Source organism: Streptopelia decaocto (assembly GCF_964273445.1).
Source record: "Streptopelia decaocto genome assembly, chromosome: 25".
Classification (NCBI taxonomy): Eukaryota; Metazoa; Chordata; class Aves; order Columbiformes; family Columbidae; genus Streptopelia; species Streptopelia decaocto.
In genome coordinates this window covers 3,513,102-3,532,390 of record NC_138680.1, presented here as the reverse complement: position 1 = coordinate 3,532,390, position 19,289 = coordinate 3,513,102, and the positions used below count along the sequence as shown (strand labels likewise).

General features: G+C 58.2%; 2 protein-coding genes across 9 annotated transcripts in view; both read left to right on the top strand.

Moving 5' to 3' along the window:
• The first annotated feature begins 439 nt into the window (after nt 1–439).
• Nucleotides 440–12,659, top strand: SLC39A14 (solute carrier family 39 member 14). Of its 5 annotated transcripts, none has more exons than XM_082072655.1 (10): nt 440–468; nt 3,367–3,440; nt 4,080–4,343; nt 4,434–4,620; nt 6,683–6,852; nt 7,343–7,465; nt 7,550–7,735; nt 8,359–8,566; nt 9,005–9,189; nt 9,557–12,659. In XM_082072655.1, exons 3-10 carry the CDS (start codon nt 4,095–4,097, stop codon nt 9,701–9,703), a joined length of 1,455 nt encoding a protein of 484 aa, XP_081928781.1. In that variant the 5' UTR covers nt 440–468; nt 3,367–3,440; nt 4,080–4,094; the 3' UTR covers nt 9,704–12,659. The 5 variants fall into 5 exon arrangements, with proteins under 5 accessions (XP_081928781.1, XP_081928777.1, XP_081928779.1 ...); XM_082072651.1 differs by lacking the exon at nt 440–468 and adding an exon at nt 1,084–1,597; XM_082072653.1 differs by lacking the exon at nt 440–468 and adding an exon at nt 1,545–1,622.
• Nucleotides 12,660–13,321: 662 nt separating this feature from the next.
• The window catches only part of PPP3CC (protein phosphatase 3 catalytic subunit gamma), a 30,239-nt gene continuing 24,271 nt past the window's right edge, over nt 13,322–19,289 (top strand). For all 4 annotated transcript variants that reach the window (XM_082072612.1, XM_082072610.1, XM_082072611.1 and 1 more), the window contains exon 1: nt 13,322–13,547. In XM_082072612.1, the coding sequence (XP_081928738.1) occupies nt 13,496–13,547 (52 nt within the window). In that variant the 5' untranslated portion in view covers nt 13,322–13,495. The remainder of the gene's footprint in view (nt 13,548–19,289) is intronic.

Sequence of the window (19,289 nt, the reverse complement as noted above, 5' to 3'; positions counted from 1 at the left end):
TGCTGGGTCAGGGGGTGCCCTGTGCCCCACAGGGGTGCCTGGGGGGCTGTTCAGTGCCATATATCCAGAGTGGGGGTCTCTATGGGACGCTCTGTCCACCAGGGGGGGAACCTGTGGGGTGCCTGGTGTTCCCGAGGGGTGTTTTGGGGGGGTCCGTGGGATGTCCCGGGGGGGGGGTCTGTGGGTGCCCGTTACTCCCAAAGGGTGTTTGGGGGGGTCCGTGGGATGCCCGGTACCCCGAGGGCCGGTTTAGGGCTCTGTGGATGCCATAGACCCCCGTGCGATGCCCCGTGTCCCCGGGAGGGGGGTCCCGTGTGCCCCCCCCGCGATGCTCCGGGATGGGCGGGGCGTGGCCGCGGCGGGGCGGGGCTCCGGGTGACGCCAGCCAATGGCAGCGCTCCCCGTGCCGCCGCCCGAGCGTGCGCCCTGCGCGGCCGGAGCGAGCGGGGGCACCGGGAGCGGCGGGAGGTACCGGGGGATGGACGGGAGCGAGCGGGGAACGGGCCGGGGGACCAACGTGGAACCGGCCCCGGGGACGCGGCCCCGCGGGGAGGGCGGCGGGGGGACCGGGCCCCGAGCGCCGGGATGGGTGATGGGGGAAGGATGCGGGGAAGGATGCGGGGAGCGGCGGTGGGTCTGGGACCGCCTTTGGGGTGCGGGACCGGCTTTGGGGTCTAGGACGGCGCTTAGAATCGCGCTTAGGGCCTGGGGAGCAGCGCTGGGGCTCGCCTTGGGGCTGCCCGTGGGGCTCGGGGCCGGGTTGGGGTGCGGGAAGCAGTGGGTATGGAGCAGAAGATCCGTCTGTGGGGCAGAGGACCCATCTATGGGGAGAACGGGGGAGAAGGACCTGCCTGTGGGGCGCAGGACCGGTCTATGGGGTCTGGCAGCAGCAGTGCAAGCTCCGGGGCCGGGCAGGGTGCAGAGGGGCCAGGGAGCAGTTTTTTGGGGGGACACACCGAGCATTGCGATGGGGCGGGGGGCACTGGGGCAGGACGGGGGTGTCCGTGTGGGGTGCGATAGTCTGGGTTTTGCTGCCTGCAGCAAGGCCTGCGGGCCGGGTTTAGGGGACATTGAGGGACAAGAAGCTGTCAGGGGGGGGCTCGGTGTCAGCGTGGCAGGCTGGCTGCCCCCCGGGCATGGAACCCCCCCAGCCTGCGGGCAGGTCCTGCCCTCGCTGCCAGACACGTGGAGCAGCTTTTGCTCCGGAAGGAGGTCGGGACCGCTGCCCGCAAACCGCCCAGCCAGGAGATGGGCTTTGGGGGCTCCCCCCAATGTGAATTTGCGCCAGCGAGCCGTCCCCATGCGGGATTTCGGGAAGCATCTGGCACGGGGTTGACGTCGCCGGGGTCACGCTTGGCTTTGCCAGCGTTTCTTGTCCCTGGCGTCACCTTCCCGGTCGTGGGGGGGGGTTGGTTTGCGACCGGGATCGATGAGCTCTGGGAAATGAACCCGAGGGACGCGGGAAAGGAAAAGAGGGGCCCTGGCAGCTCCGTCGCGTTCCCGGTGCCGCTGGGCATCGCTCCCGGGGACGTCCCTCCGTGTCCCCCCCTCCGCGGCGGTTTGTTCGCTCTGCCCCGTCCCGGCGGTGATAAAGTAGGTCAGGCACCGCGGCACCGCGGCTGGTGAGAGGACGCCCTTGAAGGCAACGGGTGGGAGGCCGGGGGGTTTTGGGGAGGGGGTCCCGCTCAGCCGGTGATGATGGTTTGTATCCCCGGGGGGTTTGCTGCAGCTCCCCTTTGCCCCCCGGGATGGGGGGCTTGGATGCGTTTTGCACCCTCCTGCTTTGCGCTGGGCTCCCCGCGGTGTTTGGGGGTCTGAGCCCCCCCAGGTTGGTCCCTTTCATCCCGAGGGGCAGCTTTTCCACCTCGTTGCTGCCCTAAAATCGGCAGCGAGCCCGTGCAGATCCCAAGCCCTGCCCGGCTCTGCCTGCAAACCGCTTCCTGCCTTTTGTCGGGCAGCTGGGTGAAAGTTGAGGTCTGGTGTTCCACCCCGCGTGCGCCCGGGTGTTTTTGGGGGGAAGAAACCCCAGGATTTTGGCGCTGGTGGTTATCGGTGTGTTCTGGGCACGGTGGCTCCTGGTGGGGACAGGGAAAAGCAGGCGGGATGTGCACAGGCCTTTGCCACCGTGGGCTGTGTGCCAGCCCCTGTGTACCTTGTGGGAGTCACTGTGGGCCACCCACATGTCCCACGTGGCCACCCGGGCTGGTTGCTGCTCCCGAGGGCGCGTTGTCCAGAGAGGATTTGGGTAGGGGGGGCGCAGAGGAAGGTGGGCGATGCTGAAGGTCCCTCGGGTGTCCCCACCGAGCGGGGTGTCAGCAGCACCTCCCCAGATGGGCTCGCTCTCCGGTTTTGGGAGAAGAAGGGGTTAAGCCAAAGCATCCAAGCTAAGCCCTGGCAGGAGGAGGCTAAAACCTCCAAGGCTGGAGTTCTCCTGGAGAACAAAGCTCGCAAAGCACCGTAAAGCTTGTGAAAACCTGCGGGAATGCGGGCGCCTGCGGAGGGGACCTGGGGGACATGGGGGACACGGGGTCCCGCCGGGTTTGTCCTCACCATGCCGGGCAGCACCGTGCTTCGAAAACCAGCCCCGGGTTATTTTCAGAACAATTGTTTGGCCGGGCTTCAAAAATGCTTCGGGCTTGTTTTTTCGATATCTGCGAGCTGTCAGCGCGGGGCGAGCGTGGCGGGCGCCGGGGCGCAGGACGGGGTGCACGAACCAAATCGCAGCCCCCAAAAAGGGGGGAACCACAAGGCGGCGTGTACCCCGATCCCCGGGCTGGCAGCGGGACGGCTGGTGGGTGCATGGAGCCGTTGGATTGCGAGTTATTTGTCTCGGCGTCCTGGTGGATTCCCAATTGGCCGTCCACCTTTCGGCGGAGCTTTTCCAGGAAAGCCGCCCGGGCGCCGCTCCAGCGCCCCTGGCACTGCCGGGGGGGACGTGTGGGTCGTGCCTGGACCCCCAAGCCCCTTCCTTAGCACCCCGTGCCTACTGCGGGGCGAACCCCTGCTTTTATTGATCCCCGGTTTATGGGAAAGGAGCGCAGAGGGCAAGGAGTGATTCTAGGCAAACACTATAAAGGTGTCTACAGTTGCAGCTGGGAAGGACCCGGTTCATTGTAATTATCATAGTTAAAATATAACCGGATGAAAACGCCACCTCTGACCCCAGGGCTCCCGTCTCTAAACGCCGGCGTGGGGGTGCAGAGGTCCCCGAGGGGTGCGTGTCCCGCTGCGGTGACGTGGGGGGGACCCGGCGTGGTGTGTGAGCCGAATCGGGCAGCCGGTGTTGGTGCTGAGTGCGCGGGGGCGCTGGCCGCGGGATCCCCGTTGCGGCCCTGTGTGTTCTGACCCCCACCCGCTCTTCCCCAGGGACCCCGAGGTTGTGCGGAGCTGGAGAAACCCCGGAGCCGCGTCCCGGCCCCCCGGCGCTCGGCACGGCTGCGGTGAGCGGGGAGCGGGGGGTGCTGGGGGTTTGGCGCTGGGGGGAGGAGAAGCGGTTGGTCTTGTGTTGCGTGTGAAAAAATGGGATCATAGATCATAGAATTGTTTTGGTTGGAAAAGCCACTCGAGAGTGAGTCCACTCATAACCCAGCCCGGCACTGACCCGTGTCCTGAGAACCTCATGTCCGTCTGTCCAGCCCTGCAGGGATGGTGACTCCAGCACTGCCCTGGGCAGCCTGTTCCAATGCCCCACAGCCCTTTGGGGAAGAAATTGTTCCCACATCCAACCTCAACCTCCCCTGGCGCAACTTGAGGCCGTTTCCTCTGCTCCTGGCGCTTGTTCCTGGGGAGCAGAGCCCGACCCCCCTGGCTCCAAGCTCCTTTCAGGCAGTTCAGAGATCAGAAGGTCTCCCCTCAGCTCCTGTTCTCCAGCTGAACCCCCCAGCTCCCTCAGCCGCCCCACATCCACGTTCCAGCCCTTCCCCAGCTCCGTTCCCTTCTCTCAGTGATGTCAAGTTCCCCCTTGGGAGCCGTGTGCTCTGTATCCCCCTCGGTGCGTAAATCCGCTGTGGGGTGGCAGAGCGGTGCTGGGAGCTCCTGGGGATGCTCAAGCTAATGGCACCATGTGGCTTCTCTTCCAGCACCCCCCAAGCACCATGACCCCCCGGCGCTGCTGCCTGCTGCTGCTGCTCTGCCTGCTGCCCTGCCCGCGGGTCCGGGCCGGCGGGGGCGCCGCGCTGCCCGGGCTCTCCGCAGCCTCCTTCCTCCAGGACCTCCTGCAGCGCTACGGCGAGAGCCAAACCCTCAGCCTCAAGCAGCTCAAGGCGCTGCTGAACCGCCTGGACGTGGGGGTGGGACATGGAAATGCGTCCCAAGAGCCGCAGCAGCGCCTGAACCTCTCCCGGGTAAGGCAGGAGCTTGCAGAACCCCCCAAAAACCCTCTTTGCGGAGCTGCGGGAGCCTCAGGGCACGTCTGTGTTTTCCCTTTCCCCCAGTGCTTCAGCTCCGCGGAGCTTTTCGCCATCCACAACCTGAGCGAGGGCTCGGCCGTGGGGCACAGCGAGTTCAGGGAGTTCTGCCCCACCATCCTGCAGCAGCTGGAGTCGGGGGCCTGCGCCTCCGAGAAGCTGGAGAACGAGGAGAACGAGCAGACGGAGGAGAGCAGACCCAGCTCGGCCGAAGGTGAGCGGAGAACTGGGGGGCACGGGGCACCCCAAAACCTGCGGGACAGCCCGTTCCCCGTCCCAGGCGGAGTTTGGCAGAGGCAGCTGGGTTTTCCCCCGATGGCGCGTGGTCAGAGCTGTCCCTGCGGTTTGGGGCAGCGGGGTGATGGGGACACCGACCCGCGAGCCCCCGAGGGTGGGAAGGGGAGATGTGGCACATTTAGGGACCCGCTGGCGGATGGTAAATACAATTCCAGACATCCCGGTCCTGACGATGCCCAAGGTGTTGGACCAGCTGCCCTGAGCGCAGCGCCGGCTCGGGAAACACCTTCCAATCAAGCCGGTGGTTTAATTTCCACCTGCCCCACAACAAAAGCGACCGTTTGTGTCGCAGTGGAAGCGCCCGGAGCAAAGGGAGAGATGCGAGGGTGTAGACTCGGAGAGAACCTTTTCCTCCTGCCCGGATCTGGGATTTCGGGGGCGTCCCCCCCGTATCTCCCCGCACCGAGAGCCTCGGTAATGTCTGGCCCTGGTTTCTTCTCGTTCCGCAGTGTGGGGCTTTGGTTTTCTCAGTGTGTCGATGATTAACGTGGCCTCCCTGCTCGGAGTCTTCATCGTACCGTGTACCGAGAAGGCCTTTTTCAGCCGGGTCCTCACGTTTTTCATCGCGCTGTCCATCGGCACGCTGCTCTCTAACGCGCTCTTCCAGCTCGTCCCAGAGGTGCGGTAGAAAGTCCCCTCCGTCCCATCTCCAAGGGCGGCTCTCCAGGCACCCTCCGCCTCCACCCCGCCGAATCCAACCGATCCCTCCGTCACCCGAGGCTCAGGGCTTGGCTCAGGGCTTTTCGCACCCCTCCAAGCCCCAGGAAACCCTCCCAGATGTCCTCCGGTCCTGCCGTGTCCTCCGGTCCTGCCGCATCCTCCTGATGTCCAGGAAGGTGGTGGGAGAAGCCGGTTGCTCCTGCCCACGGGCTGTTGGCTTCTCAAGGGTGTTTTTTCTCTTGGATGCACATGCTGCCCGTCTCCAAAACCACCAAGATGCGGTGTGAGCGGAGGACAAAACCTGCGAGGCGTTGGGAACATCAGGGCATAAAATCACAGTGAACACCCCGGAGAAACAACCAGTTTTTACAAATATTTTAACTGCCTTTTGATTTTGTTTTTATCTCTCCCCTTTGATTTCCAAGCCCGATGTTCCCGCGAGGTTTTACGCTTACGTGAGGTTTCCTGGTGCTCTGATGGGACCAACAGATACATCGCAAATTTAATTGTGTTGTAATTGCACAGTTCCAGAGTTGAATAAACGTGCCCACGGGCTCTGGGGTTGGACACCTGCGAAACACGCGTCGCTTCCTTGGAAGCTTCGTGGATGATCGGTTGGATCCGAGCTCCTGCACATCCAGCCTTAAAACTCCGAATTTAAAGTGCAATCTGAGCAGAACTCCCTTTGCTGCCGCTGGGTTTTCGGGCAGCGAACGCCTCGTCCGTGTTGGCGAGGGGATGTTTCTTTCAAGGCTCCTTTTTCAACTCCAGAACTGTGATTTATTATTGTTATTCGCCGAACGTAAAAACCAAGCGCCTGTTTCCTGATCTGCCAGGAATCGAAGTGACGTCCGTACGCTCCATCCTCGCCGGCGGTCGGAGCGTCCCGGTTCTGCGGGATGCGGGGATGGAGCGTACGGGATGCTCGGGGGACCTCGGTGCTCGGTGACACTGGAACAGCCACCAAATGTCCCACGGGGGGCTCGGGGAGCAGAGTTGGGCTGGTTTTGAGGAGCCGCTTGCTCCCTTGAGGGCTCCTCTCCTGCTTGTTTGGTGGGGGCGTCCCAAAAAAACTTCCCCATAAAACTTGTTTCCAGAGCCGCTCAGCACCAGGTTCGCCCCCTTGAACCAATGCCAGATGAACAAGCAATCACTAATTAATGTCCTCTTCTCTCCCCCCTTCCCTCCCTCCTCTCTCTTTCCTTTCGGCGTGGATTCCATCCCCTCCCTCCCTTTTTCCTCACGTTGATCTCCTTTTTCCCCCCTCCACCAACCTCCCCCCTCGTCCGAATTCCCCCCCGGGGTGGGTTTGGCCGCAGTCTGGGGTTACGGTTTCCTCTGCGTCACCGTCATCTCCCTGTGCTCGCTGGTGGGAGCCAGCGTGGTGCCCTTCATGAAGAAGACCTTTTACAAGCGGCTGCTCCTCTACTTCATAGCTCTGGCGATTGGAACTCTCTACTCCAACGCCCTCTTCCAGCTCATTCCCGAGGTAGGGTGAGCACCGTCGGGTTTGTCCTTTTATTATTTTTATTCGTATTTTTTCTCTTTGGGGCTGTGTCTCGCTGGCTGGACAATGGGAAGGCGGCATCAGAGGGGAGCCAAGAGCTGGAAGCCGCTCGGGATCCCCCTTTTTGAAAGGGAATCGTTCCAGAGAGACCTCCCGTGTGCTTCAAGCAGATAAACACTGTTTTATTCCCCTTTCCAGCCCCGCAGGCCTTTGTGCCGAGACAGCGGAGGCTTTTGGAGCCTGTTTTTAGCATCCCTGCCCCGGTGCAGGGCGGTGGATCCGACGCCTCGCGGTGCAGCCGGTTCAGAGGGGGATTGAGGGAGATTCAAGGTGCACAAAGGTGTTATTGTTGAGTTTGGCCTCAAAGCAGCTGCTGCTTAGGGAGGTTGGGACACAGCAGCGTTGCCCCCGAGGTGCCAGGGACAAAGGAGGCTGTTCCTCAGCCCTGTCTCTTGTCCCCTTTCGCCTGCAGGCGTTCGGATTTAACCCTCAAGAAGATTATTACGTTTCCAAATCTGCCGTGGTGTTTGGGGGTTTCTACCTCTTCTTCTTCACCGAGAAGGTGCTGAAGATGCTCCTGAAGCAGAAGGACCAGGTGAGGCCGAGCAGGGGCTGCTGGGTGGGAAGGGGCAGAGATGTCAGGAGTTGGTGACAGCCCCGAACCCCTCGTGTCCCGCAGCATCACCACGGGCACAGCCACTACGGCCCCGAGGCTCTGCCGTCCAAGAAGGACCAGGACGAAGGGGTGACCGAAAAGCTGCAGAACGGGGACCTGGACCATATGATCCCCCACATAACCAGCGAGCTGGAGTGCAAGAACCCGTCCGGGGATGAGAAGGTCGTGGTGGGCTCCCTGTCTGTCCAGGTTAGAGCCTCCTTGCGTGGAAAGAAAAATGTCAGTGGTAAAAAAGCAGTTTTGAAGCCCATTGCACAAAATGTTCCAGAGAACGAGTGTGATGGGAGCGGCTGAGGGAGCTGGAGGGTTCAGCTGGAGAACAGGAGCTGAGGGGAGACCTTCTGATCTCTGAACTGCCTGAAAGGAGCTTGGAGCCAGGGGGGGTCGGGCTCTGCTCCCCAGGAACAAGCACCAAGAGCAGAGGAAACGGCCTCAAGTTGCGCCAGGGGAGGTTGAGGTTGGATTTAGGAACAATTTCTTCCCCAAAGCGCTGTGGGGCATTGGAACAGGCTGCCCAGAGCAGTGCTGGAGTCACCATCCCTGGAGGGCTGGACAGACGGACATGAGGTTCTCAGGACATGGGGCAGAGCCAGGGGTGGGTTATGGTTGGACTCCATGATCTCAAGGGGCTTTTCCAACCAAAATGATTCTGTGATTCTACATCCTCCGTGGGTGGTGGAAAGCAAACGGCTCGCTTCAAGCCTTGCATGGATTTAATGCAAGGAGAGGTGGGTTCCCCAGCTGGTGGAGGGAGCAGTGACCCCCTAGAACACCTGCGTGCTGACCCCCCCACTTTGGGGGTGCCGTGGCAGGACCTCCAAGCGTCCCAGAGCGCGTGCTACTGGCTGAAGGAGGTGCGGTACTCGGACATCGGCACGCTGGCGTGGATGATCACCCTCAGCGACGGCCTCCACAACTTCATCGACGGCTTGGCCATCGGGGCGTCCTTCACCGTGTCCGTCTTCCAAGGGATCAGCACGTCCGTGGCCATTCTCTGCGAGGAGTTCCCGCACGAGCTGGGTATGCACGTCCTCAGGGAAAGGCGCTGCGAGATCTTTCCCAGTCCTACCTGTTTTTTTCTTTTCTCGAAAGAAAAATGTGGGGTGGAATAAACAGGGTGGTGGTGGGGATTGAAGGCAAGGCTGTAAGCGACACTGAGTAATCACAGCTCTAAAAATATCGAGGTAATATGATGTCTGAGGTTTAAATTTAGATGGAGACATTTGAAGAAGGAAAAAAAACAAACACCTTGTTGGTTTGGGAGGGCGGAGGCGGTTTGGGTTTGGGTTGGAATGTCCGAGTTTACGCGCGGGCAGGTGGCTGGTGTGGTCAGCACTTGGCGCCGGTGGGTGCGGGGAGCCCACGCTTGGCCTGGGACAAAAGCAAATTGAATACGAGCACCTGGGTGCTGTCCCGATGCTGCTGCTCCCTCCTCATCCTCATCCTCCCCTCCCACAGGGGACTTTGTCATCCTGCTGAACGCCGGGATGACCATCCGCCAAGCGCTGTTCTTCAACTTCATCTCCGCCTGCTGCTGCTACGTGGGTTTGGCCTTCGGCATCGTGGCCGGCAGCCACTTCTCCGCCAACTGGATCTTCGCTCTGGCTGGAGGGATGTTCCTGTACATCGCGCTGGCTGACATGGTGAGTGATGGGCGACGAGCTCGGGGTGTGCGGTGGGACCTGGCCAGGGTGACAAGCGCCAGGATGAGAGGAAACAGCCCCAAGTTGCGCCGGGGAGGTTGAGGTTGGAAATTTGGGATAATTTCTTCCCCAAAGGGCTGTGGGGCATTGGAACAGGCTGCCCAGGGCAGTGGTGGAGTCACCATCCCTGGAGGGTTGGACAGACGGACATGAGGTTCTCAGGGATACGGGGCAGTGCCAGGGGTGAGGGAATGGTTGGACTCGCTGATCTTGAGGGTCTCCTCATGACTCTGTGTTTGCTGGGACGGTGGAAGCAGCGGGGAAGCTCGTGGCGCTGATTCCTGCTGTTGCTCTGTCCCTCGGGCAGTTCCCGGAGATGAACGAGGTGAGCCGCGAGGACGAGCAGAACGGCAGCGCGCTCATCACCTTCGCCATCCAGAACGCGGGGCTGCTGACGGGCTTCACCATCATGGTGCTGCTCACCATGTACTCCGGCCAGATCCAGATCGGGTAGGACCAGCCCGACACGCAGCCCTGTTCCAGTTTTTCCTTTTTTTTTTTTGTTTTTCTTTTTGGGGGGAAATGGGGTATTTCTTTATTTTTTTTTAAATTTTCCTGCTGCAAGCATACGACGGTACCTGTGCGGGCACTGAGCACACTACAGAAGAAGAGGCATTGCTTGTAAAGCTATTCCACAGACTTTATTTTGGTTTAAGGTTGAGGGGAGCTCATTCCCCTTCACCGTAGGACCGAACTGACCGGCGGATCTTTTTCCAGTGTCATATCCCTTCTCTCCTCCCGTCTCCTGGGAAGGATGGAACTGGGAGACAGGAGCTCCTCCTGCCGTTTTGCTCCCCTCCTTGCGCTCAAACGGGCCGTGACGCTTTCCTGACCCCTTGGCAGGGGGCGTGCGATGGGGACAGACCCTTCTCAGAGCTTCCCAGCAGCCAGAGCTCGGAGCTGGGCTCTCTGAGCACAGGGGGCTGCCGAGGAAGAGGAGGTTGAAGAGCACAGCTCGTGATTTGAGCAACACCTTTGCTGTCTTCAGAAGAGCGCATCTCTGGAGCCGCGTCTTGGTTTTTGCTCCCGTTCCGCCCTGGCAGCCCAAACGATGCCCTGGGAAGAGCAGGGTGAAGAGGATTTATTTTTTTTTTTATTATTATTTGGAAGCACATTCTGGGTGTCAGGAGCAGAGGACACCAAACCGCACCTTGCGCGGGCCGGACTGACGCGTGGGCTGGTGGCCAGGAGGCCAACGGGATGCCCTGACCTCCCTTAGGTCCCTGCTGCTCTATGGGGGTGGAAAAAACCCCTTTTCCTTCCGTGGGGGCAGATAAGAGTGAGAACGGAACCACAAGCCCCTGCCCACCCATGGGCTCCCCAAACAGATCCATCGGTCCTTACACTGTGACCAAGCTCCCGCCAACACTTGGGAACGGATGCCGGTTTTTAAACACTGATGCTGCTGAGGTGGGGTGGGGGAAGGTGGTTTGTTGTTTTTTTAAAACAAAAATAGACTGTGAACCTCTTTAGGTTGTTTCCAGCCTCAGGGAGCAGCCAGAGGAGGGTGTTGCAGGCACTTGGCGGCTCTGCTGCTGGGCTGGCTTTCCCCAGATTCACTACGTGAATTGACTTATTATCATATTGATAACGTTGCCCGCCCCACCCGTGTTGCTTGAAGTTCCCTTGCACCCCTTTTCCCCCAAAAAAACCCTTTATCCCGCACTGGGGAGCGATGAGTTTGTGGCCGCGACGATCAGTGGGAGGTGATTTCGGCAGGTTACCCTCGTGGGTACAGCACCAGGTTGGGATGAAGGAGCGATGGCTTTGAGAAGCAATTCAGTGTGCGTGTGTACCTTGCTGTAGCAATTTGCCTCGGGTACCAGCGGAACAATGCTCCTCTTGGGCTCCAAACGGTTGTCGCCGAGTCCCCTGTTGAGATGTGGCACTGCCAGTGTCCCCGCGGGTCCGCTCTGGGTGGCTTTGGCAAGTCCAGGCATTGACTTTGTCCCCTTGGCACCCAGGAGGTTAAATTATCAGCGTGTCGAGGAGCTGGGAGCCTCCTCGGGAGCACCCTGGGGTTGGCGGTGCCTTTAAGGCAAGACAGGCTCTGCTTTATTCCACACAGTGTCTTTTTTTCATGTGGACGGTCGCCACAAGTCACTTTGCGGGACAAAATCCCCTCAAATCAGTGTGATTTGTCCCGGTTTGGGCCCCTCCGCAGCATGTCGCGGTCGTTTCGTGCTTTGGCTGCTATTTTTTGGGTAGTCAGGAGGAAAGCGGTGTTGGAAACCACCCGAGAGCCACAGCCGACTGGCTCCCTATGGAAAATCTGAGTCCTCTGGCCGGCACAAGTGCCCTCTCTCCTCTCTCAAGCAAGCATTTGGAAAGCGCTCCGGTGGCTGGCGGCGTTCCACGGGGCAGAGCGCGGCCAGGGCTCCGTCACGGCTGGCAGGAGCGGTTCGGATGGAAAAACCTCTGCCGGGGGGTGAAATCTCACCGTCTGCCCCCCCGGGATCGCAGGGCACTCGCAGGCTATGGCCGGAGGGTCCTGGAGAGCTGGGAATGCGGCAAGAACCGACGCTGGGCTTCCTCAGGGCTGGTACGGGCTCCTCATCGCATGATGGGGACACCAAGGTTGTCGTTGTCTTGTTCTGAGTTTAACCCTATTTCTTGAGAAACCTACAAACTGGAGATTTGGGGGGACAAGGGGTGAAACCCCTCAGAGAAAGGAGGCTTCTCACAAAGAGGGACCCACCAAAGGGCCAGCAGGAGGAATAAAACGACCCGAACCGAGCTTGTTACGGATTTATTCTTTGCCATCCACGTTTCCCTTCCCGTGTCCGGTTCGAAGCTCAAGTTCCATCTCAGTATTCCGATAACTCAGGTGTTTGTAAGAGATAACGCGCCGAAACAAAGACCATAACTTATGTCACGTGAAGTGTAAAGTCATTTGTAGGATTCCATAAATAAAAGTCTATTCCGTAACGACAAGAGGGTTCCGAGCCGCTCTAGCGGGGCCAGAGCTGGTTGGGGTGGAAAGGGAGCTCCCTTTTTTTTTCGAGGGGAAGGATTTTTCTGAGGGAAAAGGGGTTTTTAAAGGGAAGGGTTTTCGAGGCGGACTGGGTGATGCAATCCTGCTTTTCCAGCCCCAATTTCCAGGGCTGTGCAGTGCAGCACAGTGACAGAAGATGGCACTGAGAGCTCCCCCCGCCTGCCATAGCACTCAATGAGTCGTCTTGAAGAGTCGAAAAGCCCTTTTTAATCCGATTTGTTTTAATTTTTAGTCTTTTTTTTTTACCTGTATTTCCAAGCATCAGTGTTCGGCTGAAGGGAGATTAATATTTTGGGATGTTTTATTCCTCTCTGTGTCACATGAGGGAGCCCGGTGCAGATCAGCGTTATTTCTGTCCTTCCTTCCCCACCCTGCGTAAGGGGAAGGGAAAAAAAATACACAATAAAATAAAAAGAGCACACTTTGCTTTTCTCCTTCCCTTTGCCTTGCAGTACACGTCCTGGATGTGCCTCCAGGCGCCACGTGGGCCGGTTTTTGCTGCAAAATCCTCATGTTTTGGTGAATAGCGGCAGTGTGAGTTATGCACCTCAGCAGGGAGGTTAAACCCAGCAAACCGTGCTGGGTGCACTTGGACGAACTCAACCTGTTTTTTGCTGTTTGCAGTGGGAGTGTTAACGCTTGTCTGTGCTTCCACATGTGCTGTTGGAAGCGGGCTATGGTGGTTTATTTTTACCTGCTGTGGTTTCCCCCTCCTCCGCTGGCCCTGAAGCGGGACGGGGGGACAGAGGGGAGGCCATGGCAGGGGGATGGTGCGACGTGAGGTGCCCGTGGGGTTTATGGAGGGAATGGGCATCGCGCCTCCTCCCCACAGGCCGCCCGCCATGTTGCCCCCCCCGTCGCCTAGCAACACCCCCTTCCCCTCCAAGATGGCGGCAGGAAGGGGCGGAAGCACAGCCCTCACGTGACGCCGGGCCCATTGGGCTGAGGCGCAGGCGAGGCGGGGCGGGCGCTGATTGGCGCAGGCGAGGCGGGGCGGGCGCTGATTGGCGGAGGCGAGGCGGGGCGGGCGCTGATTGGCGCAGGCGCAGTGGCCGTGCGGCACGGGGAGGGGGGAGCGGGAGGAGGGCGGTGTGGCGGCGGGGGGGGAAGCGGAGCGGATCGCAGCGCAGGGGAGCGGAGCCGCCGGGGCACCCAGCGGATCCCCAGCCCGCCCGCCGGGGCCCGCTCAGCCCGCCGGGAGCACCCCCCTCCTTTTGGAGGCCGGGAGGGGCCGGCGGCGCAGCCACCACCATGTCCGGGCGCGGCCACAACAAGCTGCCGACCACCGAGCGCATCGTCAAGGGTGAGGGGCCGGGGGGCGGCGAGGGCGCCCCCTGCCTGCGTGGGGGGTGCGCACAGGCGGGGGGGCACCCCGGGGTGGAAGAAGGAGGGGGGGGAGGATGGTTTTGGGGGGGGTATCCCCAGGATGGAGGAGCCCTGGTTGTGTGTGGGGGAACCCCTGGAGTGGCGCGGGGGGGGGGCTGTTCTGTGGGGCTTCTCTCCTAAAGGAGAGCCCTGGGGCGGGGGGGGGGGGGCAGCCCGTGGGGGGGCCCGTTTGTCTGCGGAGGAGTCTGGGGGGGGGCAGCTTTGGTCTCGAGGGGAATATCTCTGTTCTAAGGGGAGCCTGGGGGGGATATTTTTGGCCTGGTGGGGCTCCTCTGTTTAAAGAGAATGAGCAATCCTGCCCCCCCCCGTCTCCCCATCCTGGTGCTGGTCCTCACCCTGGTGCAATGCCAGGATGGGGGGTGGTGGGTTGAGGACCCCCCATGAGGCTCTGGGCACAGAGGTCCAGCTATTGCTTGGTGGGGGGGGGGGGTGACATCCCTGCTTTGCTTGGGGGGAATCCCCTATTCTGGGGGAACCCCAGTGCCCTGAGGATGGAGCAGTGCCAGCTTGCGGGGGGGGCAGCCAAGGCGCCTTCACACCCCCACCAACCTGGGGTGCTTTGGGTTGGGGGGGGGCTTGTCCCTGCTTTGCATCCCCCCTGAAGATTTGGGGGGGTGAGAGCCCCCCATGCCCTCATTCCAGTAACCTGCATCCCCCTGTCTTGTGTGTCCCCCCCCCAAAACCCCATCCGATCTTTGGATGCCCCGAGGCGGGTGCCAGCTGGCCCCCTCTCCACCACCCGTTATAGCAGGTCCTATTTTTGAAAGAGCAGGAGACACCGAAGCGGTTAACGAGGAGAGAAATACATTTAGCCGAGAAACCCCTGGATTAGGAGGAGGCTCGCGTGATGCACATTTCGCTGCCCTAATTGATCGAGTGCCATTATCGTCCCCACGCACCGGGGAACGTCCCCTACGCGCCTTCGCTTGCTGCAACTTTTGCTCAGCACCCACCGCCGTGGCCGAGAGGCACCCAGCTGTCAAAGTTACACAATCGCCTGGTTATTAAACCTCCTCACCCGGCCGGCTCGAATCATTGCAGGCTGCCCCGAGCCGGCTGATAAAAGGAGCCCTTTCCCAGGAATAGTTATAATATTTGGCGATGGAGCTGTGCCCACCGGGGAGATGCACGCTGCCATCTCTACCTTCTCCTCTGGATGGGTCCAAGTGGTTTATTTATTATTTTTTTTTAGCCTGTCATGTGGCTGATCACATGTTTAGATGTTAATAACCGTGGCCTCAAATGAGAGTGGACTAAGGTGGCAGCCCAGCCTTTTGAGGCCCCTCGGGCTCTGTGCTGCCCGTGGGTGTTTTGTGTGGCTGCCGCTCGCAATAAGGCTGGAGGGCTCACAGATTTTTGGGGTGTTCCCCCGGAGCTGGGCGGTTTGTAGGTCTGCAGGCAGCCGGTGGGAACCGTAAATCTGCTAAATCCCAGGCAGCTGCCTGCGTTGAGCTCGGCCTTGTTCAGGGAAGGTAATGTCAACGCAGCCATTATGATTCAGCTGAGTCGTCCGTCCCCACGTGTTGGCTCCGCTGCTCAGGCTTCTGGATCCCGGGAAACCCTCTTGGCGATCCCACCGACCCTGCTGCGTCCAGATAGCTGCTAATTTTGGTAATTAGTCCATAACCAGGTGGGGTACAGGCTCGTGCTGTCGGCTGGAGCCTCCTCATTCCGCGCACTGATGCTCCGGGATCTGCGGGAATTCGCCAAGGAAAGCGTTTGATTTCCCCGGGGTACGCTTGGAACCCTGATTTGGGTGCCTCTAGGAAATCTGGGGAGGAATAGCTTCTTCTGTGGCTGTGGTTGTTGTTTGAAGGTGGTGACATTGTTCTTTGTGGTTATTAATAATTTAAACCTGAAGATAAAAGCTGATTTTGTTCAATGGAAATGCCTACAGTTAAGTAGGGTGCAGAATTTTAACTATGTTTAACCTATATATTTACATCTCTGGAGCCCTGCAGAAGTGTTAACTGTAATTATGTTTAGTCAGGAGAAATACAGTGTTCCCGTTTGCCTCAGTTTTGTACTTAAACTTGCACTCAGGAAGCTTCATGTTCATAATTAATATCTCTAATTTTGGAGTATGTCAGGAATTGCTTCTATTAGCCCAGTTCTTGCATCAAACCGATGGCTGATGTTAACTGAGGTCGTTAACGCCCCAACTTGGTGCTCTCCTGAGAGCACTTGGGCGGTTAAGCTGGAAATCTGTGTGATTAACTAGGTCTGGTTATCTGCGTTAGCCCAAAGATAGGCTTGAATTAAGCGCTGGATCCACCGCCTGGGAAATACACGTTCTGCAGGCAGGTGGGTGCGATGCCCTGAAACCCCAGAGTGTTGGTATTTAGACACCCGGCTGGGCCAAAGCGAATAATCCAGAGTGATTTCTCTAGATGTGTGTGTTAGTAAAGCGTTGCACCATCACAAGGCTGGCAAAGGAGCAGCAGGTAGGGTCCGGTTTGCGCTTTGCCGTCGTTCCTAAGCGCTTGGTCTCTTTCAGGCGCCTTTCTGTGTATCCAGTTTGTATTTCCATGGCTGGAAGACATTTAAAGTGTGTGTGGGGGGGATGTAAGGCCCCTGATGTGATGCTCTCTTACACATCAGCTCTCTGGTTTGTGACATGAGCCTCGCAGAGATGATGTAGATCATCTAATAACACCTAATTGAGGTATGGGAAGGAGCGGTGGGGGAAACCGGAGCGTGCAGCATCTCCCACCACGTGCGCGTTCAGCTCGGGTGAAGCCGCGCTCGAGCACAAGACACCCGACGAGCTTTTCCCTTTCTCTCCGCGCAGCCTTTGTAGCGTGGCAGAGATGCTGCCAGAGGCACCGAGAGAAACCCCGTGGGATTTGTTCAGCGAAGCTCCCGGTGCCTCCAACACAAGCCGTGCCTCTGGGGAGCCAAAAACCCGCGGCAGATCAATACATTCCGTCTTCAGAGGCTTTGGAGAGCTTCCCCCGCGCTGCTGCCAAGGGAATAGGGTTTGCTAGTTCATCTTGCTGGCTGAAGGCGCTTTCAGTTTATGAAAAATCGGTAGCTCTCTACCTGGTTTTTAATATAAACTACTATTCCTGAAGTGCAGTTGAGTGTTGGGCTTTCTCCATTTGCAGTAGGTTGGGAGCCGTGCAGAGTTTTTATAACAGGTAACGCTGATATGGAAGTCGAAGGGGCTTTGTTATTGCATGCGAAGCAAAGGAAGGCTTAGGCAAATCCTAGATACAAGGGAAATTGTGGTTGTTGAAAAGGAGAAATGTGTAGCCCCATCGCTGTGACTGCTCTTCATTTGGTGTTTGTCTTCTGTAATGCTTCAGTTGGTTTGTTTTGTTGAGCGTTGTCATTTTGTAGCTAATAAGGAATGCTTGGTGGGGGGGATAACGGCCTGCAAAAGTGGCTAAAAATGGAGATAAAGGCCAAGGTGCACGCTCCGGGCCGGAGGAGAAGTGCAAATACCGGCTGAGTCAAGATGCAGCGGTAGGATCTCTAAAAAGCAACTTGTGTCATCGGGCAGCAACTTGTCTGGACAGAGCTCAAGAAGGTCCTGAGTGTCGATAGCCCTGAAAGCAGGAACCCTGTAGAACCTCTCCAGACTACTTGGGAGACTGGTATTTTGGGGGGTTTTCTTGCAGGAAAGGCGTTTTGTTATTTGTAAACGGGATGCGCTGGGAAAAGGAGCAGCTTTCTGCCTGCGCTGAGCCTGGATGTTGCAGAATCGGGGCTGATTTTGCCAGATCATGTGGAATCTTCACCCAAAAAAAGAATCAGAAGGCAAAGGCAGTGCTGAGCATCACTTCTGGGGTGGCAAAACCTACACCCCAGCGCTTGCCTTGGGTACCAAAAAGCATTCAGAAAACTGCGATAAGGCATTATGGGAAGCAGATTGGGCTCTCTTTTTGTTTTATTTCCTCCAAGAATAACAGCAGATGCTTCAGATCGGTGCTGGAGGTGGGATGGAGAGGAGGGAAGGTCATGTCCCTGTGGATCGCCCCATATTTAACATGATTTTTCTGTTTCCCTGCTCTCTGGATATCAGCCCGTTAAAGGTTAATCCCATTCCCCCATCAAAGCCTGTGCTGGCTGCTTGGACGGCCAATTCCGTAGCAATTAGAACAAATGAGCCCCGATTAGCTAGGTAGTGTGCCAAAATGGTATTTTTCATTTAATAAAAGACGGTGGAATTGAGAGGAATTCGTCTCATGGAGCTGTAATGTGGTTTTTGGTGCTCTTTGGTTGCGCAGGCAGGCTGTTCCTTGGGAAGTAGGGCAGGGTGCTGCCTTAAAATAGCAATAAACGCCGGGCTGCTTGTGATGAAGGAGCTATTTAGGTAAATCCTGGGGTCTCGGTGGGGGCAGAGCCGCCTGCTAATCTAAAGATACTCCTTGCAGACCTATATTTGTCCAGGATCCTTGGCCGCTTGGCCAGGTATTCCCTGTCCGATCCCTCTGCAGATCGCGTTGGGATGGCGGGCGTGTTTACTAGACGTTAATGTCTCGGACATTAATGGAATTAGACATCGTTAAGCAGCGGGAGCGAGGAAACGGGCTACGTGAAGGCATCAGCGTTATCCTATAATGCGAGACTTGGCTCCCAATGGCTCCTGGAGGCCGGTTTGCCAGGGTCACGGTGCCGAAGAGACTTGAGAGCCGGGTCAAGTGCGAAAATACGGGGGAAACTTGGTGTAGGGGCAGCAGGAGGGATGGGGAGCAGCTGGTGGGTGGTGTGGACCACAGGTGAGGTGGAGGATGAAGGGCTGGTGCTCAAAAGCGATAGGAAAAGGAAATCTCAGTGCGGCTTTGAAGGAGTTTTGTTGGCAGGGAGGAGGAGTGTCGCGCTCTCCTGACTCCAGAGCTGCAGGAAAACCTCGCTGCCATCTCCACCATCTCCAGCCTCAGTAGGATCTCGCTGGGTTCCCATCAGTCTCCTGAGCATTTCACCTCCTTTAGGAAATACTTTTGCAGTGGTGGTGGCTGTAAGACGTAAGTTTAAAGCTCCAAGCTGGATCTGGTGAGAGTGCAAGGATCTCCCTTGTGTATTGCAGAAGAAATGGGGAGAAGCGGTGTCAGCAGAGATCCCAGCAAGACTCTGTTTCCCCAGCCTGCTCTAGGAAATAATCCTTTTTATCAGTTGCTGAGGGGGAGTGAACGTGGTAAAATGGCTTCTCAAACAGCAGGGAGAATATCATCCCAAAGTGATGTCTTGGATGTGTATTGCGGAGGTTTTCCAGAAGAACACCCTGAAGAGGGAGCGGTTGAGTGGTAACCGGGGTTTTCCGTCCTCGAGCTCCATCCCTGGCATGTGAAGCCGCTCTGAAAACATCACTAGAGCTAATTCAGTCCATTTTTTGGGCTCCTTACTCTTCGGTTTGTGAGAAACCTGCTCTGGCTGATCTCCAGCGCGGCCACTGGGAAGGTTTTAATTAGTTTGCAGCTCCCTCCAGCCCGTCCGCACCTCTGCGTGGTTATAACGTGACACGTGGGTATAAATGTCAAACATTGGAGTAAGCGCATTGCAAGAAGTGCTTTAACCGGGGCTGTTTTGATCCCGTGAGAACATAGCTGGTGTTGAAGCGTTAAGGCATGAGATGGGAAGAGAAACCGAGACCCTTATTATGTGTGAATTGGTCTTTTTTTGCTGCAGAGCTCAAATCCTCGTTTATTGACGATGT